This window comes from Periplaneta americana, chromosome 2 (assembly GCF_040183065.1).
Source record: "Periplaneta americana isolate PAMFEO1 chromosome 2, P.americana_PAMFEO1_priV1, whole genome shotgun sequence".
NCBI lineage: Eukaryota > Metazoa > Arthropoda > Insecta > Blattodea > Blattidae > Periplaneta > Periplaneta americana.
In genome coordinates this window covers 18,288,504-18,301,127 of record NC_091118.1, presented here as the reverse complement: position 1 = coordinate 18,301,127, position 12,624 = coordinate 18,288,504, and the positions used below count along the sequence as shown (strand labels likewise).

At 33.0% G+C, this 12,624-nt stretch overlaps 1 protein-coding gene across 2 annotated transcripts in view; it reads right to left on the bottom strand.

Annotated features, from left to right (window-relative positions):
• Positions 1–12,060, bottom strand: part of LOC138714736 (lopap-like) — a 44,841-nt gene extending 32,781 nt beyond the window's left edge. For both annotated transcript variants that reach the window (XR_011336070.1, XM_069846842.1), the window contains exons 1-3: positions 11,902–12,060; positions 7,797–7,930; positions 1,229–1,311 (exon numbers count right to left, since the gene is read on the bottom strand). Coding sequence is in view for 1 of the 2 variants with exons in the window: in XM_069846842.1 (XP_069702943.1) it covers positions 1,229–1,311; positions 7,797–7,930; positions 11,902–12,018 (334 nt within the window). In the remaining variant the exon portion in view is untranslated. The remainder of the gene's footprint in view (positions 1–1,228; positions 1,312–7,796; positions 7,931–11,901) is intronic.
• Between the last annotated feature and the right edge of the window lie 564 nt (positions 12,061–12,624).

The following is a 12,624-nucleotide window of genomic DNA, read 5'->3' as shown; positions in this document are numbered from 1 at the left end:
CAAATAAGTACTTCAGTACGATTCTTGGCATCTCTCAGTGCTGACCCTACAATAACAAAAGAGAAAGTTTGATTATCAATATACTTATTTTATTTGAGGACAAATATGCCAATAAATAATCGTTGTTCTAACATGTAGTGTAATCCATGTTGTCGCAGAGCATTCACTTGAAAGTTATACTGCAAATTTATATCTCAGATTAGAATAAAGAGCAGAAAATTATAAATCCCTCTCAAGATGTAAATACCCTAAATCATTCTGTAACTAATATTATTTGTAACCAGTTTTCAGTAAGCGAATTTTCATTTTATACACTCATTTTCAGGATCAAATTTAACACTGTACGAGTATTTATTTGTCACATGCAAAGGAAAGATCTTATTTAATTTAACATGGTTGGACAAATCATTGCAGGACATAGTACCAAAAAAAAGTGACTGAAATCAACTGTATTTAGGAACTAGTTTAATGTTGAATTCTGTAGAATTGTCTCATTGATTTTATAATCTTACCAAGTTCTCCTAAAAAATCTAATTTCTGTTGTCGTGATTCTTGAAATATCAGTTTCTTTAATTGTCCTCATTTCATTTCCATATGAGTGTTGGTGTCACAAAGATGTTATATATTTTCAAGTAATATCAGACAGAAGAAGATAAGAAATGATCGGGATTACAGCAGAGAAAACAAGAAAGAAGAGGAAGATGTTAATCATATTAATTTAGAACAATTAGGATGAAAGACACTTTCACAGGTAATGCATTTAACTCCACTAGTAACTCTGTTCTTACACCATTTACACAGAGCAGACGCGCTTATGTTCGCTTGATTACCTCCACCCATAGGACTGGTCAGCCAAGGACTAGTGGAACGAAACACAACCGTTCACCCCGACAACCACAGAGAGATTGTAGTAGGAGTTAAAGTTGATAAACATAAGGGAAGACGATATAAAAGTAATAATAGAAAGACAAATGAAGTATTAAAATGATAGTAATGTAAATGAAAATAAATGTAAAATAAAGTAAAATATGAAAAAAAAAAAAAATACATTCTAATAGCACTGTTTTTATTTTAATGATATAGATTGTGAATCTGGAAAAATTACATTTTAATAGCGTGACATAAATTGTAGTACCTTTTTTATCCTTGAACAATTACCATTTAAAATATCATTTTATTGTTTAATAGAAGGACAATAGCATTGATAAAAAATAAATATAATACTTACTTCCCCCCAAAGCGAGGTTCAGAGTTAGGTTACTTAGATCTGTCAGATTTAGCACTTGAGATCTGTGTTCATACACTCCTGAGCTGTAAATAAATAAAGAAGATTTTATAGTATTATCCGTCCAAGGCAAGTGAGGACCCAGTGGATCTGCGAACAAAACTGTTTACCTGCTGAAGTTGCGAGTACATTTGTATTCCCTTTCAGTTGGTCTGTACTCTAGGGCATATCGAAAAAAAAATCAGAATTTCAAAACATAAGGGTGTACAAAAGTTGTCTTGTAGTCTGTACTATAACCAGTAAAGAATTAGGTCTCTGATTACATTTTTCACTGAGCCGCAGGAGGTCTAAGGCCCATTCACAATGAAAATTAAACATAACCGTAACATAAACACAGAAGTTTGCGCCCAGGCTACCAAATGGGATAATTCACAATGATTCACATAAGCATTGACATAAACATTACCGTAAGACATTAACATGAAAGTTTGCAAAGTCTAAACTTTCATGCTTATGCTTACGTGATTTGCAAACAGAGCGCTGAAGTATACGACAGAATATGAGGAAATGGCGTCGTTGTTATGTTTCCATGGTTACCAAGTATGTTTGCTGTTATGTTTATGTTCCCATCGTGAATGATGGTATGACTTCTTGATTTTACCGTAATGTTTATATTCTTAAGTTAACGCTTACGTTATGTTTAATTTTCATTGTGAATGAGTAGGCCTACTTAGAGTAAAATTTTTATTTATTCTTTTTATATATATTTCTTCGGTGCATGGTCAATGGCGCTCATGTCACTTCTTTTGTACAACTTTTAGTTTCTGAAAAGCTATTAAAAAGAAAAACTTAAGTTTTCATTTGGTATTGCTGACTTGTGTCTGGGTGGAATGCATGCCACAATATAATAAAATGATCATTTTCCTTTAAGTCTTATTTTCTAACCTTTTTTCTGTATTAACGGTTTATGTCGACATATGCCCATCACCATATGATGTACTGGAGAAATATGTTGACCACTTACGATTTTTATGCTTCTGTACTTAAATTAACTGGCACCAACACTGTATTAATGAGGGAGCTTGTAAGATTTCCACTGTTGTTGCATTCTACAATATGAAAGAATAGCTGTAGGTGCTGTCTCAGCAAGATTGAAACTCTTCCCCATATCCTTGGCTTCTACCCCTATAGTGAGGCCCTTCGCAACATCCGTCACCATGCTGTCCATTGTATGCTGGCCGAGGCACTGAAGGAAGTAGGTTTACAGTCCATCAGGAGGTGAAGGGACTAGCCACACAAGGAAGTGTTCGGCGAATTGATATCATTGCCATTAAGAACAACTCGGCATACATTCTCGATCCCACCATCAGGTTCGAGACACATGCAGATCAACTGCATGAGGTGGACAGTGAAAAGAAACGGATCTATGAACCAACAATCCCGTTCTATAAAGATAAATATAGCCTGTCCCACATTGATGTAATAGGTCTGATGGTGGGAGCACGAGGTACCATACCCTCCTTCTTTGCCAACAAATGTAAAAACCTGGGCCTAACACACGGCATTGTGAAGGAAATAGCCATTAGTACCCTCAAAGGATCGGTTCAGATATTGAGAAATCATTTGTATGGGAGTGATAATGGAAATTTCAAGTTACCTTAAACGATGGCTGTGGATTGGTTTAGATATCAATGCCAATCAATCCGTACTATTATTTTTCTCGCGGTTTATGGCATTCAAATCATTCTAACCTATCTGATGATATTCCCTCCCCCCACTTTCTTAACTGTAAATGACCACAAACGCTTCTTAGGTGTAAATTTTTCTGACATTTTGCATATTCGATTCCCTAACCGTTTCAAATGTTTAATTTTACCTTTTAGGTCTGTTTCCAAATTATTTGTAATACGTATTGTCAAATATGACAATCTTTTCATAAGGGAAGCTAAGTTTATTATATTTTATATAAGATGTTCTATATAGTAGAAAGAAAATGATTTTTCTTGTACAAAAGCAATAAAGGTAAATGAATGTTCTTAATAGGAGTATTTTCTGTAAGTATTTCTATTTTTAATATAACATAGGCAAATTGACTCGCTCTGTAGATTAGAATCAAAATAAAATCATGATTTTTAATGACTGATATTATTATTATTATTATTATTATTATTATTATTATTATTATTATTATTATTATTATTATTATTATTATTATTTACTTCATACAACAGGTTCCATATGAATTATTTTCTTCTACTGCAATAAAATTCTTAATTTGTCTTCATTCTGGTTGTGACAAACTATTGTGTCTGTATAGAAACATTAAACATTATTACAGTGAATTATGTTCAAAGTGTAATTACTGTATAATATTTATACTCGTATAAATGCATTGATGGAACACTATATATTGTGTGTAGTGAAATATATTATTTATAACAAGTAACTAAAATTATGTGTAACTAAGTCTATCACAAATAATTATTAACTTTTAAAATTTTATTTATTTATGTAATGATACAAGATTTTTTTTATTATGTCCAAGCAAAATGATGCCATGAAATCCAGATAAAAATGTCGCACGGTCGCATCATATGACGTTGCATTAATATCTGGTGTTTCAGTTCCCTTTATAGTCTGACTGTACCGCCTGTAGTATGAGCATTGTTTGTAAATAGAACAAGTGGTGCGCTCATCTCCCAGGTCCTCACTTACCTTGGACTGGTAATAATATACAATGTCCAGTTTATTACCGGTCTTAATTTTTAGATATTAATGGCAATTTTATTATGAGGAACATAAACTATATCTCATTTGTTAAAATAGATTCTGCATCCCCTTAATTAGGAGGGAAAGATACACGACATGGTTTTAATATGGTAGAAAACCAGTGAATTAAAAAAAAAAAGTTTCTGCTTTACAGTAATCTTTGACATGAAAAAATATATTTAATATAATTTAATGCGCATTTTTGCCCTCATCAGCTGATGCGACGCTATTTTTAAAGCTCTGGTCAACGGAGTTTTCAAGGGGAAACGATGACTAAAAATGGTTTACAATCTTTGATATGTGAAAAATACATTACATAAAATTTAATGCGCATTTATGGCTTTGTCAGCTGCTGTGATGCTATTTATTAAGATCTGGTGCAATGGATTTTTTAATTACACTAATTACACAACACAGAACTGCACGCATTGTATTCTTCACCTGACATAATTAGGAACATTAAATCCAGACGTTTGAGATGGGCAGGGCATGTAGCACGTATGGGCGAATCCAGAAACGCATATAGAGTGTTAGTTGGGAGACCGGAGGGAAAAAGACCTTTAGGAAGGCCGAGACGTAGATGGGAGGATAATATTAAAATGGATTTGAGGGAGGTGGGGTATGATGATAGAGACTGGATTAATCTTGCACAGGATAGGGACCGATGGTGGGCTTATGTGAGGGCGGCAATGAACCTTCGGGTTCCTTAAAAGCCAGTAAGTAAGTAAGTAAACTTTGATTACAATTTCCTTTGAAGTTAATTTTTTGCTTTATTCTCGTAAAAAAAGTCAACATATTTTCGGAACTATTGAAGCTACATGCATTATATTTGGAACACATATTCTTTAGGCTAATAGGAAAGTTGTCTCTGGAATGGAAATTTATTATTTCGTTGCATTTGAAAATATCCCTCGGTATTTGTATAAAAGTAACTCAAAAATTCATTCTTAAAATGTAATTGTATATGTTAACATTTTGAAAGCCAGTATCAAAGTTATGTTTAAGACATTTTTTAAATATGTAAAATGTCAAAGAAATTTTGAATTTATCCTTAACAATGGCTGAGATACATCCATTTTAATTAATTACGATTTCCTGGTACTGTACTTTTTTTTTTTTTTTTTTTTCAAAATTTTGGCCCAAATTTTTATTTCTAAATGTAATCTTGAATTTAAGTTGTTGCAGTAATGACATTTCTACATAAAAAAAATTGAAAATGTGCATCAATTAAGAAAACAAAATCAAATTATACCAATCTTTTATATAAGAAGGGAAATTGTAGCAATTTAAGAACGAATATGTGTGAATGTAATTTTTTTTTTAAGTGTGAGAGACATGTGACGAGACAGTGACATCATTTCCATCATTTATGGTGAAGGAAGATAGCTAATGTAATTTCCATGAGCAATCTATGCAAATATCAAATATCTTGGAGCAATAGTAACAAATGTAAATTAAATGCAGAATAAATATGGGAAATGCCTGTTATTATTCGGTTGAGAAGCTTTTGTCATCGAGTCTGCTGTCACAAAAGCTCAAAGTTAGAATTTATAAAACAGTTATATTACCGGTTCTTTATGGTTGTGAAACTTGGATTCTCACTTTGAGAGAGGAACAGAGTTTAAGGGTGTTCGAGGATTAGGTACTTAGGAAACTATTTAGAGCAAAGAGAGATGAAGTTACAGGAGAATGGAGAAAGTTACACAACACAGAACTGCACGCATTGTATTCTTCACCTGACATAATTATGAACATTAAATCCAGACGTTTGAGATGGGCAGGACACATATGGGTGAATCCAGAAATGCGTATGGAGTGTTAGTTGGGAGACCTGAGGGTAAAAGACTTTTGGGGAGGCCAAGACGTAGATGGGAGAATAATATTAAAATAGATTTGAGAGAGATGGGATATGATGATAGGGACGGGATTAATCTTGCTCAGGATAGGGACCGATGGCAGGCTTATGTGAGGGAGGCAATGAACCTCCGGGCTCCTTAAAAGCCATTTGTAAGTAAGTAAATCTATGCACTAGACTTAAGGGGCTATGGATACCCGAATCTGCTGGTAAACAGCTTGCTTCCAGCCACATGTGCAGCTGCACACTAACAAATGAAGATCTATGAGAGTCGTCTAATGTCAAAGTCAGCTACGTCCATTTTATAAAATTTTACAGGAGAAACAAAAACTAATTTTGACAACAGCTTTTCTATAAACAGTTTCGTTACTTTGGCACTATAAAGTTACGATACAGACAAACATATACTGGAAATTTGAATTTGGTAGCTTTCTGATTTTTGGTGGGAAACACATTTTTTATTTGAATGTAGCTGGCTTTGAACCCCCCATTTTGGATTTAGCTGTTTTTGCAATCGTGAAATGTATTTATTCACAAAATGTCAACCTATTATTCTTTATGAACTGTTTAATTATATCTAGTGAAACAACATATGGATAATTCAAATTTGTTGAAATAAAATAATTAAATTTAAGAAAAAAATTCATATTTACTTCGGTAAAGCTCACATAAAAATGAAATTGAATTATTCAGAATATTTTTCATAGCTTTCGAATTAATTAATTAATTTGTTGATAATTAATTTGTTAACTACACAGAATGAAAGGCTACAATAATGATTGCTAGTTAAAAATAGCAGAGAGTTCAAGTAGACAACAATGCAGGCTGCAGAAAAGTAATAGCATTTGATATAAAATGCGCGCCAAATCTGCATACGTGGATGTGGCTGATTCTGCACCTGACCGAGAACTTCAATCTTCATTTAAATGGAGTGATACCCATTTTGCAACTTGACTCTTCACAGGTCTATAGAAAAATTTACAGAGATCGCAAATACAGCATTAAACTCAATTTGAAAAAAATGTGGATGTGGCTGACTATAATATTAGACAACTCATGTGAAAGCTTTGTATAAAACGGAATTACTAATACACTTAAAAAAGTCTTCTCCTGCACAACCAATTTCCATTTGTGGAAAGAGCAAATGTGTATTGCTTCTAAATACGGGCTTATAGGAAATAAAGTAAATAATGAAAGGTGATAACAACCAGCTGTAATGGCTGGAGGATCATTGTGCTAACTATACGGTACCTCCATTCTGGTTGGATGATCATTCACCTTTGTGGAGGCATGTGGACATGAGGCCAGCAGTCGGCTAGTCAGCTCTTTCCCTTATTGGGTTGCTGAACTGCGGATTTATTTTATTTTTCAATGAAAGGTGGTAGACAGAAGAATGTCTGCACTAGCTTCCTTCAGACATGGTCCTGTATGTCAATTGTTTAGAACAAACTTTTTCTCTGGTATAACAGCTGTTCTGTTCGATAAAGATTAAACATAATATGTATGTTGGGGTAACATGCAACCAATAACAAGATGTGTTACAGCAATATCATATAAATTAGCTCATAGAAATATGCTTTTTTTTTAAACACACAGTGCTTTTTTTATGACAATTGCCTTTTTTTTTTCCTGCCTATTATGCCATTTTTTTTAATTTACAGTGCCTTTTTCGTGTTGCTAATGCCCATTTTTCCCTGCCTATTTTAAGTGTTATAAATGCCTAAACACCCCAGCTCTACCCATATGCGCAATTCAAAAAGTCGCTATACTTTGCAAAGTTAATGAATAGTTCCATTTAAAAGTATTATCGAAAACTTCATGAGCGAGCCAAAAAAAGTTAATATGCATAGAGTTATGTCAATAAATATAGTAAATGATTATAAACATGAATATTTTAATAAATTTAATGAAAACTTCTGGTGTGAACGCACCTTTAGTTGGGCTTACCTGACATTGAAGTCATATATATCATCTCTCATCAAGCCCTCAGGGGTAAGAGAAGCAACATCATATCCACAAGTTGCATTGGCATTGTCCAATTCAGTTTTGAAGTGATATATTTCGTACCAAGTACCCAGAGCCTGCAATAAAGTCATATATTCAGACATAATGATATAGGCCTATACATCTTGATTACACAACTTTTAACACTATATCATTTCGGAATATAAAGTGGAGCAGAAATATCTCCCTGTTTTCAACTGTACATATAATGGAAAATATTGAAGTCAAATATCAAACAGTAATATAAATTTATTCCTTATGGTAGGCTATGTCATTTTATCCTTCAGTTCAGTTCCACAATTCATTTGTTTCGTGCATGCATATTAATTCATTGTTATCGTGCACATGTGACTGAAGCAATATTTGTGCTATCTTTAGCGTTCAGACGAACAAATCCAGTAATTGTGCTTTCCGCATAGTTCAGTAAACACGGAATGGTGGACTGCACAACATTGTGCATACATTGTGGACACAAAGAAGTTTTACTCACCCGGTTGAGGATTGGCCACTGTCATCTGACACATGGCCATCTCCTACGTGGAGAGCCTCAGCCAGAGTGTGATATATGCCATATTCCTCTCACAGTGGAACATTTTTTATTGCATTGTAGAAAATATGACCGTGTTCTTCGGCAATATGGAATTCGGCCGACTCTACGTGATGCTCTTGGAAATGATTTTAATTGTGCAAATGCAGTTCTGAGATTTTTATCGAGTACTGGACTTGACAGGGTTATTTATTTTTTATTGACCCTTTTTACCTATCCTCCGGATTCTTTTCATCCGGAGGTTACATATGTTATTTAGTAGTTTTTTAACAAACTCAACATTCGGACCTTTTACATCCGAGTATTTTGGAAATACGCCAGATAATTTATTTCTGGTAGCATTTGTTTTATTATTTTATTGTTTCTTTTTAAATACTAGTTAGGGACTGAGAACTGCTCACTTTTATGATTTTAATGCATCACCTTGTTGAAACTGCATTTGTGAACCTCTGTGAAGAATTTTAGATAAGGATGCAAATAGCTATAGTCGCTGACACGCCCTTTTTAAACCCTACAAACTAACTAACTACATTGTGGAACATTATTTTAAGACTGGCGAATCTGTTGTAATAATACATTGTGCTTTGTGTTCCTACCCGCAAGACCATAAAATTGTTGATTGCGTCATTTCGGAATGTGGCTTCAGCACTAAAACAGAAACCACCAGGTGACCAAGATCAGTGCGATCTCCACAAAACATTGCAATTGTGCCTCAAGCATTCGTAAGAAGTCCACAACATGCACCAGCTTTGCAATTAAGTAATCACAGCCTTAGGAGAATTTTGCAACAGAATCTTAACTTTCACCCATACAGAATGCTAACGGTCCACGAACTGGGATGTGGGAAATCGCCTGAGATGATGCTCCACCATATACATCGAAATGCTAAAACGTTTCTGGATGTAACCTTCCCAAGAAATTGCATTGGTAGGGGTGGACCAACTTCCAGACTTCCTAGATCCCCGGTTTTAACTCCTTTGGATTTTTATACGTGGGGATTTATTAAAAATTTTGTATACAGCAGAAAAGTTCGTAATTTGATTGATTTGAAACAGACCGAAGTTGAGCTTATAACACCTGATCTGTTGGTGAACACCTGGCGAGAGGTTGAGTATTGTTTTGGTACCTTTCGAGCTATAAATGGTGCTCATGTTGAAGTGTACTAGTGGAAATAAAAACTTCTTCAGTCACTCTATATAATGCAGAATAAGTTTATTTTATAAACCTTATCCAAGTCATGGTAAAACTGTTATTTCTGTATACTTTTAGTGTGGACATAGTGTATATTATATAAATCTGAAGAAAATTACTGTAACAGTAACTGAATATTAGATTGAAATAATACACTGACGCATTGTATTCTTCACCTAACATAATTAGGAACTTAAAATCCAGACGTTTGAGATGGGCAGGGCATGTAGCACGTATGGGCGAATCCAGAAATGCATATATAGTGTTAGTTGGGAGACCGGAGGGAAAAAGACCTTTAGGGAGGCCGAGACGTAGATGGGAGGATAATATTAAAATGGATTTGAGGGAGGTGGGGTGTGATGATAGAAACTGGATTAATCTTGCACAGGATAGGGACATATGGCGGGCTTATGTGAGGGCGGCAATGAACCTTCGGGTTCCTTAAAAGCCATTTGTAAGTAAGTAAGTAAGTAAGTAATACACTGACACTGTCACACTCTATATATACAGAGTGGATGTAATATAATGTGCAGTTTTTAACAGCTTATTCCTTGGTTAGAGTACAACAAAAAATTCTAATACCATATTAGTACCAAATGAATAATTTTCTACAAAAAATATTTTCCCTTAAGTAATAATAATAATAATAATAATAATAATAATAATAATAATAATAATAATAATAACAATAATAATAATAACAATAATAATAACAATAATAATAATAATAATAAATAATCATAATAATACTGTATTTCTAGAACAAAGGTACATATAGTTTATTATATAATAATCATTATGATTATGAACCTATTACAATATTTTGTGTAAGGGGAGAGGATGATATTTTTGATGTAAAATGACTAAATTAAAAAAAAAAAAATTCTTTAAAATACCCAATGATATGTGTGGATCGGCATTTTTAAACTTCCTGCATTATGGATTTTTAAATCACTCACCCACTTTTATTGTTGTTTCCGGTAAATTAAATTTTCAAATTTTTTTTTTCTTTAAAATACCCTTTGATATGTGTGGAATGCATTGCATAACATTTTGTGGGTATTTGTGCCCTTAGCGGATGTTGAGACGTCATTTTTAAACTTCCTGCGCTATGGATTTTTAAATCACACGCCCGCTTTTATCGGTTTCCAGTAACTTAATTTTTTTTGCTACATTGCCAGACAAAATGGATATAATTTCTGAACTATTAAAGATACATGCAAGAAATTTAGAACACACATTCTTTAGACTATTAGGAAACTTTTCTCTGTAACAGAATTTTGTTAATTGATTTCATTTTAAAAATACGTCCGTTTGTTTGCAAGAAAGGAAATCAGACAATTGTTACTAAATTTTAATTGTTTATTTTACAAACGTAGGGACTAATATCAAAATTCTGTTACACACAGTTTGTAGAACATACTTTTGCAAATATATTGCAAAAACTGTTTGAATCTATCTTTAAAAACGGTTGAGATATATTGTGTTTAGTACAATCCTACGTTGGGTATATATATTTTTTTTTTAATTTGGGCCCCCAAATAAGTTTTTTTTTTTTTTTCAAAATATTTTTATTTGGTTGAGTTGCCACAGCTATGAGCTCTCTACATACAAAAAATTAATAATTTACACCAAATAGGAAAAGAGTTTTAAAAAATACCATCCTGTCCCCTTAACGGCTGCTCTCTCTCTCTTAAATATCTCTTAAATAAATCACTCTAGCACCCCCAGAAATAGTAAGTTACATACTTATGCTCAGGAGGCATACCACATAATTTTAAGACATTTTATTAAATAACAAAATGAAAAGTAAAAAAGAAAACCATAGATATCACAATAATTGGAGCTCTACATTTTCTCTATATACAGTAATTTTTAATTTTTTTTTTTTAAGGAGCATTAGCAAATTGAATATTCGGGAATTTAGCTATTATCTTGTTACAAAGCCTTGGACCGAAGTTGCTACTGTGATTATACTCTAAGTGGTGATATAGTTAGATTCTGTCAAGCATATGATGTCTGATATTTTGTTTTTATATTTATGTGAATAAAAATTAAATATATTTTTTTTTTTTATTTTTATATACGAAATTCAATAAGACATTGTTATACATTTGACGGATATCAAATACTTTAAATACTGAATACAACAGTTGTGAAAGATAGTCATAGAGGTTTATTAAGACATATTTGTATTATTCTTTTCTGCAGCAGAGTATACTATCTTTCCCTGTTAGAATGCACTGATAAATTCAGTGTGTAAATGTTTATAGTTTATTCTACACTAAACAGCAACTCTTTGTTACTTACTTCTGTTATGTTGTATTCAGATGGGCGTGTCAGTTGTGGGCATGCTGTCAAAGTAGATTCAACTACCCCTGCACCACACCAACACAACAGCAGAGCCACCACCCATTTCGCGTACATGATATTTGCAGATTGCAGCTGCTATGATTGCAGTCTGAAAACTGTTCATCTTTTATAGTTACCTTCTGATCCAGTTACAGATAGAGAACTATCCCCTTGACTTCTTGTGAGTTCAGAGAGATAACTGTACAGTTTCTTGGACTTAGCCAACACTTTTTTTAGAAAAAAGAAGCAGATGAATTACTGGGTCACCTTGCTGCATACAGATATGCTCTTCCTGATAGATAACTTTTGAACCCTTGCATGATTCTGCATCTTGTCTTGTTTTATTTCAAGATATTATGCATCATGTTGACTGCATCGTCAAGAAATGAGCAGTTGCAAACATCTGAAGTCTGTATGTAACTTAAAACTCACACTAGATACAGGATATTTAACATTTTTTTTTCTCCATTACTGTATCTTGTACAATAATGAAAATTAATATGTGTAAAACGCTGTCTTTCTGCTATATGGAAAAAAAAAAAAAAATTACGATTAAAAAAAAAATATATATATATATATTTTTTTTTTTTTTTCAAAATTCAATTCACTGTGCAGTGATGAAGCGTTTCCCACATAACTGACAAACTATCCAACATTTATTGATGAAATTTATTGTGTGTA